Consider the following 17,351-nt stretch of genomic DNA (forward strand, 5'->3'; position numbering starts at 1 on the left):
CAGTAACTGGCAAAATATTCCAGTTAAATGGTAGCAACAATTTCACCGCGCGGTTCTTAGGAACGTATAAACGGCATGGCGGTGTAAGTCACCGTGTGGTATGTTTGCCCTTCAGTTCAAAGGTACAGGCACAGCCCTGCAATTACCTTGGTCGTGCCATTGCTGGCAGAAGGGCTTCCACTAGAGGGAGCTGTAGAGTGTATTTGGTCGACTCTTCCACACTGAACAGGCGTCGTGGAAGAGGTGGGCGTACCCACACTTTACCTCACCACACGTGACCTGCCAATCGATTAACTGTGGTATACCCATTTATTCAGCTGTTGCGTGTATGCCCACTTGAGTGCTTGAATGCTCACGTTTTTGGTCGACTCGGTCTCAAATGAGTACATGGTGCTGTGTGTTAACATCGCCACTAAGGAGACAGGCAGCCGGGCGTGGCGCTGGCCACCCACCCCCTTGTGTGCCGTGCCGGCCTTTATAGATGCTCACTTACAGCACTTGCCCCAAAAGCCTTTGTGGGCTACATGGAGGATCTTTCTCTCTGTGCGTGTGCGGGTCCCATGGCAGACACAATAGACATCGTGCGGGACCCGATGGCCCCCCACGAGTATGTGGTGGACGAGGACCCGCGCGTCTACCGCTCGGAGCGCACAGGCCGCGGGCCTCTCGGGGACGACTGGGCTTCCCTGAATCCCAGCCCCATCATGTGCGCGTACAAGCTGTGCAAGGTGGAGTTTCGCTACTGGGGCATGCAGTCCAAGATCGAGCGCTTCATCCACGACGTGGGTCAGTGCCGCTGCCTGCACAAGGCAAATACGGTCAGATCGATAAACGACAGGAAAACCCATCGCAGCAGAAAAATACCGATCCAGCATGAACCACGAGGCCCCACAGCCTTCCTCCCCAACCAGCCCATTCTTCCCACCCCCCCCATTTCACCGTAACCCCCCCCCCCCCACATCCCAAACCACCCCATAACCTGATCTCCAATCCTCACCCACCCCACCAACAACATTCCATCCTTCCCGATCCCTCCACTAGCCCATCCCAACGCCACACTCACCACAGAAACCACCACACCCACCACACTTACCGCTAACATCACACTCACCACACACAACATCGCACCCATCACACTGCACCCATCGCAATACCATACTTACCACCACACGGTCTGCACTGACGAAACTTACCACAAACAACATTCACCACATTCTGCACACCTACTATTTATACCACACCCACCACACATAATGCCACAATCACCACTCACATGACATATCTCAACCCCACACCCCAACCCACTCACCACACCCCACCTACCTAGAGAAGTTGAATGCACTACCCGATGTCCAAAGCCGAAGTGTTCACAAAAGGAAGGTGGTGGTTATTAACAAACGTGCGTGAGTGTTCACACGTGGATGTGTGTGCGTGCAGAGTGGGTGTACAGCATGGGAAGCCTTCGCTTTACATGTGCTCAGTGCAGCCCCGGCACGAGTGATTGACTAATGCTTTTGTATGAATGAGGATTAATAGTGCATTACACTGGAGTGGACTGAAGACCCATGTGTGAGAAATTAAAACTAATTAATTTTACCTGAACAATCCCGTGAGATGGAGGAGCATCTTGTTTACATGGGTGTGCGGGTATCAACTGGCAGATGCATAACAAATATCTGATGACATGAAAAAAAAAGACAAAGATCCCCCATATAGCCTTAACAGACTGTTGGCGTAAGTACAGACATCCCTCGATTGACAAAAAGAATGCGTTCTTTAAAAAACACCCATAAAACTCAATTTTGTGAATCCGAATAACTTTTCCCATGAATTTAAGTCTTGCAATTAGGAATGTGTTACTGACAGTCATTCTAACTCTACTCCTAATCTAAACATATAAATCTATCTCACTTTTCACAATACAAAATACCAATAAAGAATGTAAATATTAAAACGATTTAAATAATAATTAATTGAAAACGAAAGTTATTTATATTTTCATGGAAACTCTCCAAAAGATCTGCTGCATGTTAGAATGACAAGTAAGGTGATGTGAGGCATTACTGTTGCACTGTAGGGACACCGTGACGTAGTCGAGGGTGGGTGACGGATCCTCCCGGGTGCTTCTTGTTTGATGACCTCATCGCGCGTGCCGTGTGAATTTTCCTTAATGTGGAAATTCGATTTAGTTTATCGAAAAGTGTCCATAATTTGTCAATTGCGTTAATGCAAAATTTCAGCCACACAACAACAACCGCCATTCGCCACTAAGTGGCGGTGACGTCACCACGACGCTTGTGCCAGGCCATGTGCACCTTGAGGCCACGTGAAGTGTCGAACGCCCGCTGGCAGGAGGTCACGGGGCAGACCCAGATGCCAAGGGTCGACTGACTGAGATGACCGAGATGACTGGCTGATGCACTACCTGTGCCCCCTACTGTGCCAACTTGCTGTGCTTTAGCCACCCGGCGCTCGTTGTTGTGAGCGTCGCTCCTCCGCCCTCCGTTATTGTTGGAGGGCGACTGCCTCCAACTGCCCAGTAGCGTCCTTCACGAGCCTCCTCCACAGAGGCCGATCTTGACACCGCTGGTACCAGTCATCGGCAAGTCCACTCAGCTCCACGTCCTCCTGTACCACATCACTCCATATCTTCTCTAGCCCATGCCGCACCTGTTTAGCCCCCTCGATCCGGCCGAACAAAAGCTATTCAGGCATGCGGTGGCTGGGCATGCGGGCTACATGACCCAGCCAACGCAGCCTTGCCTGCCGGAGGAGCTCACCAATGGGACTTTGCCCAGATTCTTCAAGGATATGTGAGCTCCTCACACAATCCAGCCTGGTTAAACCCAGGATGGATCGTAGGCAGGCCAGCATAAATGTTTCTAAACGGCGAAGATGCTCCATTAGGGGGGTCCACGTTTCTCGACACATGCCCATTCACTCACGCACACTCGCTCACCCACTCACACTCAAATACCCAGACACACTCAAACACTCAGACACACTCTAACACCCAGACACACATATACATTGAGTCATACACTTACCCACTTACAATAACTGCTGTTCGCCACTCGGTGGCAGTGATGTCACAACGGCGCTTGTGCCATGCGAGGTGTACTTGGAGGCCACGTGAAGGCCGGCTGGCAGGTCACGGAATAGACCCAGGTCTCATGGGTTGACTGCTTGAGATGATGCTCACCCGCCCACACTCATCCACACACACGTACGTATATACCGGACATGTACATACACATATTTTTTTTATCTTTATCTTGTGATATACATCCAATTTGGCACTATCAAACACAAGAAATGAATGCATGCATTCATTATTCAATTTAGCTCTCTTGCCGGCTTGTGGAAACCACACTGTCGTTGTAGCAGATGTAGGTCTTATGGGATTGAGTTTTAATTAAATATTGAGATAAGGTGAGACTGGTGACACATCTCTGAGTCTGGGAAATCGTTCCATGCTGAAGCAGCTCGATGTCTGAGCGAGAGTACATATCGGGACAGTATAAAAGTTATGATTTTGGGACGAATAAATGACTAAGCAGTGCGTCGTCATTAATGAGGATCATGAGCACATTCGGTGGGAGGGCAGGGTGGGGGGGCAGCTCTAGCCACGTCAGGGCGGAGGAGAGTGGGAGGAGTCAACAAGTGAGGGTGGAGGAAAGTGGGAGGAGTCAACAAGTGAGGGTGGAGGAAAGTGGGAGGAGTCAACAAGTGAGGGTGGAGGAAAGTGGGAGGAGCCAACAAGTGAGGGTGGAGGAAAGTGGGAGGAGTCAACAAGTGAGGGTGGAGGAAAGTGGGAGGAGCCAACAAGTGAGGGTGGAGGAAAGTGGGAGGATTCAACAAGTGAGGGTGGAGGAAAGTGGGAGGAGTCAACAAGTGAGGGTGGCAGAAAGTGGGAGGAGTCAACAAGTGAGGGTGGAGGAAAGTGGGAGGAGCCAACAAGTGAGGGTGGAGGAAAGTGGGAGGAGCCAACAAGTGAGGGTGGAGGAAAGTGGGAGGAGTCAACAAGTGAGGGTGGAGGAAAGTGGGAGGAGCCAACAAGTGAGGGTGGAGGAAAGTGGGAGGAGCCAACAAGTGAGGGTGGAGGAAAGTGGGAGGAGCCAACAAGTGAGGGTGGAGGAAAGTGGGAGGAGCCAACAAGTGAGGGTGGAGGAAAGTGGGAGGAGTCAACAAGTGAGGGTGGAGGAAAGTGGGAGGAGTCAACAAGTGAGGGTGGAGGAAAGTGGGAGGAGCCAACAAGTGAGGGTGGAGGAAAGTGGGAGGAGTCAAGTGAGGGTGGAGGAAAGTGGGAGGAGTCAACAAGTGAGGGTGGAGGAAAGTGGGAGGAGTCAACAAGTGAGGGTGGCAGAAAGTGGGAGGAGTCAACAAGTGAGGGTGGAGGAAAGTGGGAGGAGCCAACAAGTGAGGGTGGAGGAAAGTGGGAGGAGTCAACAAGTGAGGGTGGAGGAAAGTGGGAGGAGCCAACAAGTGAGGGTGGAGGAAAGTGGGAGGAGCCAACAAGTGAGGGTGGAGGAAAGTGGGAGGAGCCAACAAGTGAGGGTGGAGGAAAGTGGGAGGAGCCAACAAGTGAGGGTGGAGGAAAGTGGGAGGAGTCAACAAGTGAGGGTGGAGGAAAGTGGGAGGAGTCAACAAGTGAGGGTGGAGGAAAGTGGGAGGAGCCAACAAGTGAGGGTGGAGGAAAGTGGGAGGAGTCAAGTGAGGGTGGAGGAAAGTGGGAGGAGTCAACAAGTGAGGGTGGAGGAAAGTGGGAGGAGTCAACAAGTGAGGGTGGAGGAAAGTGGGAGGAGTCAAGTGAGGGTGGAGGAAAGTGGGAGGATCATCTTGGTTCTTTCGGTAAAGTCACGTAGAAGGGAAGTAATAAAATAATAAAAATAAAACATGATAAAATAATTCTCATGACGTTTCGGCCACAACGCAAGCAGCCGTCCTCAGGTGAAGAATGAAACACCACCAAGCTTGGAGCGTATATTTAAGCTGGGTTGGAGGGGGGGAGGTGGGAAGAAGAGCGCCTTGACAAAATAATTTGCATATCAAGAGGGATTTTGCATATTTATGGAAAATGCGTAGGAGGTGGGCAGGGGGTTTCAAAGTCATTATGCCCGTGCATTATGCAGGATTAGCAGCATCAAAGGGAGGAGATGGGGGTAGCATTGACAAAGGGAAGGAATGTTAATAGTATGTAGCTGCAGTTACTAAACAACCACGTAAAAAACTAAAGTATAAACTACATAGTATCATCAGTATACTAAATATACTCTCCAATAAGCTGAGCTACTAACAGTAAGTAATACATTAGAATTCTATGTCGCAATAAACTTTTTTCTCTTACATCACACGAGTCTACCCCGTACTATATACTACCATAGACAAACCCAACATTAAATTATATACTGTATGACTATACACCACTCTATACCTTCGACTATAATATTACCCTAAGTATTCTACCCACCCTACTGTATACCACACTGCTGTATGTTCACTATACAATTATGATACTGTATATTACCTTATACATTGTATTAAACATTAAAATGTTTTACTATTTATACAATCTGCTATACACTATACCATTGACCGTCGCGTGAAAGATACTAAGAGGAAGCAACGAAATATGGCAATGGGAGAGTGGTGTAAGAAGAGACTTGCAGCGGAGCAAAGAATCCATTCCCTGTGGAGAATACAAGATATATAGTCAATGCCAGTGAGTGGACTGCGGTTTGAAAGTCACCGTATGTTGGGTTTGTCTATGGCAGTATATAGTACGGGGTAGACCCGTGTGATGTAAGAGAAAAAAGTTTAGCTGGAAGCATATTATATTTATTGCGACATAGAATTGTAATGTATTACTTACTGTTAGTAGCTCAGCTTATTGGAGAGTATATTTAGTATACTGATGATACTATGTAGTTTATACTTTAGTTTTTTATGTGGTTGTTTAGTTACTGCAGCTACATACTATTAACATTCCTTCCCTTCATTAATGCTACCCCTATCCCCTCCCTTTGATGCTGCTAATCCTGCATAATGCACGGGCATAATATGACTTTGAAACCCCCCGCCTACCTCCTACGCATTTCCCATAAATATGCAAAATTCCTCTTGATATGCAAATTATTTTGTCAAGGCGCTCTTTTTCCCACCTCCCTCCTCCAACCCAACTTAAATATACGCTCCAAGCTTGGTGGTGTTTCATTCTTCACCTGAGGACGGCTGCTTGCGTTGTGGCCGAAACGTCGTGAGAATTATTTTATTGTTTTATTTTTATTATTTTATTACTTCCCTTCTACGTGACTTTACCGAAAGAACCAAGAAGATGAATCCCTGCAGTCACGAAAGCTTTAAATCGAAATTTAAAGTGGGAGGAGTCGGCGAATGAGGGCGAAGGAGAGTAGGAGGAATCTGCGAGTGAGGACAGGGAGAGTGGGAGGAGTCTGTGGAGGTGAGTGCCAGGAGTTGGCATGTGCTGGCATTTGCGTGGCCGCTGCTTCGTCTGCACAGCACGAGGCAGCTTTCCCCATCGCCATGGTCACGCTGTTGCCATGGGACCCGGGAGGGAGGAGGGCACTGACGTAAGGGGTTTAGAGAGGAGTGGAAAATATACACGATCAGCCAGAAATGAAAACACCTTTAGCAGCATGCTGCAGGCACGTGCAAATACAGCACAGCCACCATACGGTAAGACGACAGGAATCGTACAGCAACAAACTACAGGCACAACACAGGAACACAGGCATTGCACAAACACAATACAGGCACCACACAATTACATGCTGCAGGTACTACCCCGTTACACACGACACGTGTCGGGTAGACACACTGCAGGCACCGCAGATTCATGTTGGAGAGTTATAGAAATCAGAATGTCTTCCAAGTCACGTCTGAGTGATTTGCTGCTCAAATACGTTTTTAGATAGATAGATAGATCGTTTATTGTCATTGTCACCAGTACAACGAAATTTAAAATGCTCACCAGTCAGGGCCTCATTCATAAATTTAAATTAAATAAAACAAGAAAATAAAAATAAAATTAAATGAAAGATAATCAATTTATACTATATATAAAAACAGCCCAAGTATACCCACATACCCACATAAGGTTACATTTTGTCATTGCACATCTCTATTTCACAGTCAATTGTAAACGCTATTACTTAATAATTAATTAGCATTATTGAGTGTGGTGATCGCTGTAGGATAAAAGCTCTGTTTGAATCTGTTTGTCCTTGTTTTGACTGATCTGAATCGTCTGCCTGATGGCAACAGCTCAAACAGTGAGTGTCCAGGGTGAGAAGAGTCCTTTATAATGTTCTGTGCTTTTTGATGCAACGTGAACTGTGTAGTTCTTCCAGTGTGGGGAGATGGCAGCCGGCGATCTTTTGGGCTGTGTTGATGACCCTCTGGAGCGCTTTCCTCTGAGCCACTGTGCAGCTGGTGTACCATACACAGATGCAGTATGTAAGAATGCTCTCGATGGAGGCTCGGTAGAAGGACACCAGCAGTTTCTGTGTGATGTTATTATTCCTGAGAATTCTCAGGAAGTAAAGTCTCTGCTGGGCCTTTTTCAGAAGCTCAGTGCTGTTGGCGCTCCAGGTCAGGCCCTCCCCAATGTGGACTCCCAGGAAGCAGAAGTCTGCCACCCTCTCCACACAGTCCCCGCTGATGATTAGTGGTGGAGTGTCCGTTTTCTTTCTCCTGTAGTCTATTATGAGCTTCTTGGTCTTTGCGGTGTTAAGGAGCAGGTTGTTGCCCCTGCAGTATGCTGTCAGCCGCTCCACCTCGTCCCTGTAGGCAGACTCATCCCCCCCAGAGATGAGCCCCACAACTGTGGTGTCATCAGCAAACTTCACAATGGTGTTGCTATGGTGGACGGCGGCACAGTCATGTGTGTAGAGGGAGTAGAGCAGGGGGCTCAGTACACAGCCCTGGGGGGAGCCGGTACTGAGGCTCAGGGCTGTGGATGTATGACGGCCCACTCTGACCCTCTGTCTGCGGCCCGAGAGGAAACTATATATCCACATGCAGGTGGAATGTGGAATCCCCAGGTCGCCCAGTTTTTCCACCAGTTTGTGTGGGAGGATGGTGTTGAACGCGGAACTGTAATCCACGAAGAGCATCCGCACATAGCTCCCCTGCTGCTCCAGGTGTGACAGTGCAGCATGTAGTGCTGTGGCCACGGCGTCCTCCGTGGATCGGTTCGCTCTGTAGGCAAACTGGTGGGGGTCAAGGTTTCGGGGCAAGCTTCCTATGATGTGACTCCGGACCAGTTTTTCAAAGCACTTCATCACCACTGGCGTGAGTGCTACTGGCCGGTAGTCGTTGTAGCTGCAAATGTGGGTTTTTTTGGGCAGCGGGACTATGGTGGAGGACTTTAGGCAGGTTGGTACGGTGGACTGTTCCAGAGACAGGTTGAAAATCCTTGTGAAGACTCCAGCCAGCTCGTCAGCACAGTCCCTCAGCACACGTCCCGGGACGCCATCAGGTCCCGCAGCCTTCCTCGGGTCGACGGCCCGCAGCGTGCGCCTCACCTCATGCTCCTCCACTGTGAGGTTTAAGCTGCTGTGGACCGTGAGGTTTGGTGATGCTGTCCCTTGTGGTGTCACCTCAAAGCGGGCGAAGAAGAGGTTCAACTCCTCTGCCAGAGCGTTGTCACCATCAGCAGCTCCGCGGTTGGCCCTGTAGTTGGTGAGGTGCTGGACTCCCTGCCACACCTGCCTGCTGTCGTGACTGTCCAGGCGTTCCTCAATCCTCCTCCTGTAGTCTGCTTTGGCCTTGCAGATGCCTCTCTTCAGGTTAGCTCGGGCTGTACTGTAGGGAGCTTTGTCTCCGGAGTTGAAGGCGATATTCCTCTCCTTCAGCAGTTGCTGGACCTCCCGGGTCATCCAGGGCTTCTGGTTGGGGTAAACCCGAACGCGTTTGTCCACAGTGACAGTGTCTATGCAGTTTTTAATGTAGCACAATACACTATATGTGAACACCTCCAGGTCCTGATGTTCGAAGACCCCCCAGTCGGTCCTATCAAAGCAGTCCTGCAGCTGCTGGGTGGCACCCTCAGGCCAGATGGCGACAGTTTTTGTGATGGTAGGAGCCGTTTTCTTGATGGGGGCGTATGCAGGGATCAAAAGCAGGGACAAATGGTCAGACTGGCCCACGTGCGGTAGTGGTCTAGCCCTGTAGCCTAGTTTGATGTTGGTGTAGACCTTGTCCAGAATCTTAGTTCCCCTAGTAGCACACTTAACATGCTGGTGGAATTTAGGGAGTGCTGCTTTTAAGTCTGCATGGTTGAAATCCCCTGCTATAATCAGCACAGCGTCAGGATACTTGCTCTGCTGAATGCTAATGCTGCCATGTAAAAGTCCAATAGCTGAGTTAGCATTAGCATCCGGTGGGATGTAAACAGCAGTTATCATGACCACAGTAAACTCTCTTGGGAGGTAAATCGGCCTGCATTTAACAGTCACATACTCCAGATCTGGGGAGCAGTGGCTGTCTACAGTCACAGTGTTAGTACACCAGCTCTTATTCACGTACACACAGAGCCCCCCTCCTCTACTCTTACCAGAGTCTACTGTTCTGTCCTGGCGCTGTGCTGTGTAGCCTGCAAGCTCAATAGCAGAGTCCGGGATGGATGAATGAAGCCAAGTTTCTGTGAAAAGCAGAATGCAGCTGTCCTTCACTACGTTGCTCGCTGTAGTCTGTAGCCTCAATTCATCCATTTTGTTCGCGATGGATCTGGCGTTCGTGAGAAATAGGCTGGGTAGCGGTGGTTTGAGTGGCTGCCTCCGTAGCCTGGCTAGCGCACCGGCCCTGCAGCCTCGCCTCCGTCTTCTCTCTCTGCGCCGCCTTCGCCTCCTCCCTGCCGGGATGATAATCCACGGAGAGCCGGGCCTCCTCGCTAACTCCACTGGAATCTTGTGAAGACGGTGAAACTCGCTTGTAACACTCCGATCGTAACATAGTCCGATCTTAAGGAGATCGTGCCGGCTAAAGATGTTACTCGCCCGACAAAATGAACACAAAACAAGACATAACGCGAACATAAACAACCATACAAGGCACCGACCGGGTAGACACTGAGCTGCTGCAACTGTGTGCGCCGCCATCGGTTCTCATACATTGGTGCTCATCTCCTGTTCACAGCCCTGCTGAGCCGGTGCTGAGGCGAGTCCCTCCATACGACAACCACCGTTGACTTCTTCACAATGTGGTTTCCAATCTAGATTTGAAGTTTTCGTGACTGCAGGGATCCATACTCTTTGGTTCTTTCGGTAAAGTCACGTAGGTATAAAATCAATTAAATCACGACGTTTCGGGTGCAACACAAGCGTCCGTCATCAGGTGGGACAACCACAGCAAGAAATAATTGATGAAGTGGGACAACCAGCCTCCCACTCCCAGCCCCGCTCACTTCCCCCCCCCCCCCAGCGTTTTGCCTTGCTCGTCTTCTAATCCCTCTAGCAGCGCTCCACTTCCCCTACCCCATACCCCCCTCTCTATCTCTCCTCCCTCGCTCCTCCCCCCTCTCTTACCTATATAGCCTCTTGTCACGGCAGCCCTTTTGCCCACTTCATCAAGTGTTTCTTGCTGTGGTTGTCCCACCTGATGACGGACGCTTGTGTTGCGCCCGAAACGTCGTGATTTAATTTATTTTATTTTATACCTACGTGACCTTACCGAAAGAACCAAAGAAAATGTAGTTTCCCTTTTATATAACCCAGAGGGCCCAGAGGGACGATGGGCTGCGCCAATGGCGGTTGAACTGTGGTTGCCGTGCGGTCACACTGCGGTTTCTGTGCGGTGAACAGGCCTGCGAAAGGTGATGGTGCGGGCTCACCGCCAGGCGTGGTGCTGGCAGGACGAGTGGTACGGCCTCACCATCGCCGACATCCGCCGCCTGGAGCGCGAGACGCAGCTGGCGCTGGCCCAGAAGATGGCGCAGTACAGCGAGGGGGAGGGGGAGAAGCCGAGCACGGGGTCCCCCCCCCCTGAGCGGACCGAGGAGGGGGCCCTGACCCCCCCTGGCGAATCTGACAAGAGGACCCAGCGAGCGCTCACCAAGCAGTGGTCGTCCTCGTCCCGCTCCTCGCGCTCTTCAAAGCGAGGGGGTGCGTCATCCACAGCGCCCTTAAGCGCACCGCAAGTGATCGTTACGTTCACGTTTGGCGGATCACACTCGTGCAACTCCCTCCCTGCCTGTGTGCTCTGAGGCTGTCATAGCTCATGTGGGTTTTTTTCCAGAATGTACAAAAGCTCATTCGCTAATGGAGTTTGCTAAACACCCTAATATAGGACCACAGAGCTTGCACAATTGTTGGCATCTGTTCTGGCTGCCTTCCTGATGGCCTCTGGTTTCCCATGTCTCCATGCAAAAACTGCTCCTTACAAATTCTACAGCATTATGAGATGTGATTTGTAGGATTGGCACTGTAAAATATAGCACTATTTTTTTTATTCTGACACTTAACAAAATCTCACTGGGTCTGAAGACTATTTCAGGAGGGTCCTGCCAAGTTTTCGCAATTTAGGGTCGACCATCGCTACCAATTTCCCAAAAGCAGTGAGTTGCAGTATCATCAAATTTGGGAAGATTTGGACTGTAATTCTGGCACACAATGGCCCATCTTTCTTCAAATGACATCACGGGATTTGTAACGTTCACTGTGAAGCAGACACACTGCACCCTGCATTATTAACCATGGTGCCATACCGGATTGAATCCAAGAACCTCTGCAACAAGTGGCAAACATACTACCCTCGGCTACATCACCGTCCTGCGGTGACATAGGAAAGTGCATTTGAAGATATCATGTTAGCACATCTGGTATTTTGTCCGCTCCGAGTGCACCTGCAGGTTTTTTGGACACTGGTTCGATTTAATGTAAGGGTTGTGATGTGTGGCGGTGCGTGCATGGACAGGCAGTCCATCCAGCCAGAGCCTGTGCGAGTGGAGGATGCAGAGTATCGCGCGGGAGTCTGAAGACAGTTCAGAAGAGGAGTTCTTCGATGCTCAAGGTACTCGTCGTTCCAATAAGCGGCCGCTTCATTGAGATAGCCGCAGTGTCTAGCGCCGCGTGGCAGTGTGGGTGTGGGAGATGTGGTGACGCCAATGCTGGGGGCTGTTGTGTCTCGTGCGGTGTGAGCAGAGGACCTGTCGGATGTAGAGGGGGAAGGGGAGCCATTCCTTCCTGCCGAGATCAGCAAATGGAGCTCAACGGAACTCATGGACTTGATGGAGGCCACCGTGCAGCGCGATCAGGACTCTGGTAGCACAGCCGCTCACCCCGTGTCAGCATTCAAAAATGCATTTCTCGGTTCCGTTTACATGACTCACTCCAGTCACATACACGCACTCCGGTGGTCAGTTGCCTCCTCGGCTCTCTTCTAACGCTACTACAGGGGCTGATGTTCACGTAAATATCTTCCGTTTATTCTTCCACTTGTGTCGAGAACTCAATCTACCATACTGAGTATTTTGGCTTATCTACACTGTGTTCAACCACCACAATGCAGGTCACACGCACCCTCCCACCGACTTACACAAATCACTGACTCACCCATTCACCTAATCACTCGCCACACTGCAGGTCATCTCACTTCTTTTCTGCTCTTCCCTCTCAGACCTCCACTTTGGAATTTCCTCCGATCATCGTTTTCTTTTCCCAAGCTCTTATCATGAACTTGTTTCATTCAAGAAGTGTGTTCACTCTCACCTATAACGACTTTGAAAGTGCTGTTTATTGTTGGAATTCTGAGCCTTTGGGCCCGTGCTCAGCAACTGTGTAAGAATAAATGGGTGAGTGAGCGATGCTCCACTCCTGTGCGACAGGGACGGTTCTATTTGGAAGCGGCATGGAGCTGCCCGAGTACAGCACGCAGAGCAGCATGGAGGGGGCGGAGGAGGAGCCAGAGGTGAGGATGCTGCTCCTGACACCACGCCCACCACCACGTGCCACGCTCACCACACCGCCCGTTCCGCCCGACACTCATACCACACACCCCACAGCACACATCATACACACCACACCCACATGCAGCCACCTCACCAGCCACTACATCCACCTCACGTTCCACACCCTAAACTAAATTAAAAAAACTAAACAATTTTTCATTTTACCAGGTAAGGCCCTCTCAGCGATATCGCTGGTCTTTTTCAGAAGTGACCTGGCCACAACGAAGTGGTTTATCATGTGGAAATGTATAGCAGCCAAATGCTCTAAATGCATGTTTCTAAATGTGGATGTAAAAACCAGAGGACGCGACCATGGGGAGAACATGCAAACTCCAAATATACAGGCTTCAGGGTCGGGATTGAACCCATGACCTGTATACCAGGCGAGGTAGTTAACATCTTGCCACCCTAGCGTCCACTCGCACATCACACCCATCATGTACTTCAACCTCACCTCAACCCCTCCTCAGCATCTCACCCTCACCTCCTCATCCCTCGTGCGTTTCACCTCCACCGCTCCCCACTCCCCCCCAATCACCTTGCCCCCCGTGCCACCCCCACCACTCTCAGGACACCGACACCGGCGTGCAGGCGGCCGTGGCGCCGCAATGCAAGGTGCATATGCTGGTGCTGCTGCTTCACGGCGGCACCATCCTAGACGGCGGCGGCGGGGACCCGTCCTCTAAGCAGGCCGACCTCAACACCTTCTGGGCCGTGTTCGACACGGTGATGCGTGCGCACTTCCCGGCCGCGCTGGGGCACGTCGCCATCCGACTGGTGCCCTGCCCGCCGGTGTGCGCCGAGGCCTTCTCCCTCGTGTCCAAGTGCGTGGGGTCAGCCACACCCACCGACCGCAGCCACGGCCACGTTCGCCAACCTCGCCAAACACCGCTACGTTTCCAGGCCGTGCCAATCCCGTTTTTCTGTCTGCGCGTCGTGTCTCTACCCGTGCCCCGCGCGGCGTGCGCAGCCTGAGCCCGTACAGCTGCGAGGAGGGCGGCCTCTCCTCCAGCCAGGAGCACGTGCCGCTGGCTGCGCTCCCTCTGCTGGCCACGTCGTCCCCCGGGTACCAGGAGGCCGTGGCGGCCGTCATTGCGCGTGCCAACCAGGCCCACGCCGACTTCCTGCGCTGCCCTGAGGGCAATGCCTTCAACGGGCGGGTAGGTAGTGCGGGGTGGGTGGAGCACCGGCGGGCATGCTGGTCGCACGTACGCCAGTCACGCCATCCCGGAGAGAAATGGCCGTGCAATTAAACTACATTTTTGTGCTTGGCTCAATGCTGTCACATGACCAGCGTGAAGTATAGTCCACGACGTGAGGATGCTCTCGTTCAGCAGTGGATTGACAAAGGGCTTTGCGTGAATTTAGGATCAGAGGCCGAGTTTCAGTATCTGGCCAGGAAGCTCCACGGCAGAGCGAGCGGCTTGAAGGTTACGAGTTCAAATCCTGGTTCGGGGTTGATTCGGCCCATCATTCATTCCTCTGGCGTCAATAAAATGAGCACCGCTTTTTGGAGAAGTCAACAACAGTGGTAGTCTTATGGATGGACTCACCCCCTCTTTAGGAACGTGGAATTCCCATCACTGGCTCAGGATTGAAAACACCAATGCTCAAATGCCCAATTCAGCAGGACATCATTGATGCATGTGATGGGAATATTTACTAATTCAAAATTTGTGTAATTCTCACATTTCTATGCTTCTTTAGCCAGGCCAACCTCACCGACTCTCAGGACACTTTTTCAGGATGTGTAATCCAGTTAGTGGCCCCACACCCCGTCACGCGTGTGGATACCTGTGGTTGGCGTGTCGTGCCTGCGCGTGCGCTAGGTGTGTCTCATCGGCGACTGTGTTGGCGGGGTCCTGGGGTTTGACGCGCTGTGCACGAGCGCAACGGCCGTCTCGGAGAGCCAGAGCAGCAGCCGCCGAGGCAGCCTCATGAGCGTGCAGGTGTGGCACACCCTGCAGCACACCCTGCAGCACACCCTGCAGTACACCCTGCAGCACACCCTGCAGCACACCCTGCACTACACCCTGCACTACACCCTGCAGCACACCCTGCAGTACACCCTGCAGTACACCCTGCAGCACACCCTGCACTACACCCTGCAGTACACCCTGCAGCACACCCTGCAGCACACCCTGCAGTACACCCTGCAGTACACCCTGCACTACACCCTGCAGCACAGCCTGCAGCACACCCTGCAGTACACCCTGCAGTACACCTTGCAGTACACCCTGCAGTACACCCTGCAGCACACCCTGCAGCACACCCTGCAGTACACCCTGCAGTACACCCTGCAGTACACCCTGCAGTACACCCTGCAGCACACCCTGCAGCACACCCTGCAGCACACCCTGCACTACACCCTGCAGCACACCCTGCAGCACACCCTGCAGTACACCCTGCAGCACACCCTGCAGCACACCCTGCAGTACACCCTGCAGCACACCCTGCAGCACACCCTGCAGCACACCCTGCAGCACACCCTGCAGCACACCCTGCACTACACCCTGCAGCACACCCTGCAGCACACCCTGCAGCACACCCTGCAGCACACCCTGCAGCACACCCTGCAGCACACCCTGCAGCACACCCTGCACTACACCCTGCAGTACACCCTGCAGTACACCCTGCACTACACCCTGCAGCACACCCTGCAGTGCACCCTGCAGTACACCCTGCAGTACACCCTGCAGTACACCCTGCAGCACACCCTGCAGCACACCCTGCAGTACACCCTGCAGTACACCCTGCAGCACACCCTGCAGTACACCCTGCACTACACCCTGCAGCACACCCTGCAGTACACCCTGCAGTACACCCTGCAGTACACCCTGCAGCACACCCTGCACTACACCCTGCAGTACACCCTGCAGCACACCCTGCAGCACACCCTGCACTACACCCTGCAGCACACCCTGCACTACACCCTGCAGCACACCCTGCAGCACACCCTGCACTACACCCTGCAGCACAGCCTGCAGCACACCCTGCACTACACCCTGCAGCACACCCTGCAGTACACCCTGCAGCACACCCTGCAGCACAGCCTGCACTACACCCTGCAGTACACCCTGCAGTACACCCTGCACTACACCCTGCACTACACCCTGCAGTACACCCTGCAGTACACCCTGCACTACACCCTGCAGTACACCCTGCAGCACACCCTGCAGTACACCCTGCACTACACCCTGCAGTACACCCTTCAGTACACCCTGCAGTACACCCTGCACTACACCCTGCAGCACACCCTGCACGATGGCGTTGCAGGACACGGATCTCCTGTCCCCTGGGATCGTCGTAAACAGCGTGGGAGGGGGGGGCAGTGGGGGGCCCGGGGCACGCCCCGGGGGGGGTGGTGGGGGCCAGGGAGCCGGGCTGGGCCTGGGCTGCAGCCGTCACCTGAGCAAGAGCAACATCGACATCCCGCACAGCAGCCTGGACAGCCCAAAACACGCACTGCCCCGCAAGCGCAGCGACTCCTCCACCTACGAGCCGGACACTATCCGCCAGCACCACGCCTTCCTGTCCAGGTAGGGCTCCCTGGGCTCATCGGGGTCTCCGGTGTTACCGGGTTTCACGGCCTCATTGAGCTCACCTGGCTCATAGGAGTCGCTGAGGTCACTGGGCCTATAGAGGTCACTGGGGTTATAGAGGTCACTGGGGTTATAGAGGTCACTGGGCCTATAGAGGTCACTGGGGTCTCCGTGTTCACCGGGTTCGCCTGGCTGACCGGGGTCACCGAGGTGGAAGTTTGGATAAAGGCACTGGGGGAAGAGAGAGGCCCAGGCGGTCTCCACACACATGGAGAACGATTCATATCAAAGATGAATCAAGCTCCATGCAAATTGAAGAGAATAATTTGCATCAATGTGGAGAATATGAATCAAATAATCAGACGATACTTGGCGTGTGTCCCTCCACGACTCTGAAGGCGGAGCTGCTGCGTGTGTTTGTGCACGTGTGTGTGTTGGTGTGTTTGCGCTTGTGGGAAGTGGTAGTGTTGTGGTTTGTGCGCTGTGCTACAAACCTGGAGAATTCGATTCCTGCTCATGGCCAACAACAGTGACGATTATCTTTAACGGTTCTGGGCCTCCCCTTGGTCGACTCAACCTCAAATGAGTACCTGGCGTGGTGTGTAAACATCACCACTGGGTAGACTAAGGCGGCCAGACGTGGTATTGGCCACCCACCCCCTCATGTGCCGTGCCGGCCTTCATAGGTGCTCGCCAACATCACTTGCCCCAACAGTCTGTTAAGGCTATATGGGGGATTTTCGTCTTTTGTTTGTTCATGTAGTTGCTTGATGGTAATTTGTTCAAGCCGACTTCCATAAAATAACATTTATTTTGCTCAATATCGATATCTTCTGTGACGT

The 17,351-nt window shown here is 52.3% G+C and overlaps 1 protein-coding gene across 6 annotated transcripts in view; it reads left to right on the forward strand.

Annotated features, from left to right (window-relative positions):
* LOC133348257 (membrane-associated phosphatidylinositol transfer protein 2-like) overlaps nt 1-17,351 on the forward strand; it is a 45,895-nt gene that overhangs the window by 13,392 nt on the left and 15,152 nt on the right. For 4 of the 6 annotated variants that reach the window (XM_061560973.1, XM_061560977.1, XM_061560975.1 and 1 more), the window contains exons 5-13: nt 568-786; nt 10,824-11,123; nt 11,935-12,030; nt 12,162-12,281; nt 12,845-12,927; nt 13,538-13,800; nt 13,938-14,127; nt 14,797-14,916; nt 16,244-16,506. In XM_061560973.1, coding sequence (XP_061416957.1) covers nt 568-786; nt 10,824-11,123; nt 11,935-12,030; nt 12,162-12,281; nt 12,845-12,927; nt 13,538-13,800; nt 13,938-14,127; nt 14,797-14,916; nt 16,244-16,506 — 1,654 coding nt within the window. The remainder of the gene's footprint in view (nt 1-567; nt 787-10,823; nt 11,124-11,934; nt 12,031-12,161; nt 12,282-12,844; nt 12,928-13,537; nt 13,801-13,937; nt 14,128-14,796; nt 14,917-16,243; nt 16,507-17,351) is intronic. The other 2 variants (XM_061560976.1, XM_061560978.1) reach the window with 1 other exon arrangement.

Source organism: Lethenteron reissneri, chromosome 27 (assembly GCF_015708825.2).
Source record: "Lethenteron reissneri isolate LAM-NWPU_2019-01 chromosome 27, ASM1570882v1, whole genome shotgun sequence".
Classification (NCBI taxonomy): Eukaryota; Metazoa; Chordata; class Hyperoartia; order Petromyzontiformes; family Petromyzontidae; genus Lethenteron; species Lethenteron reissneri.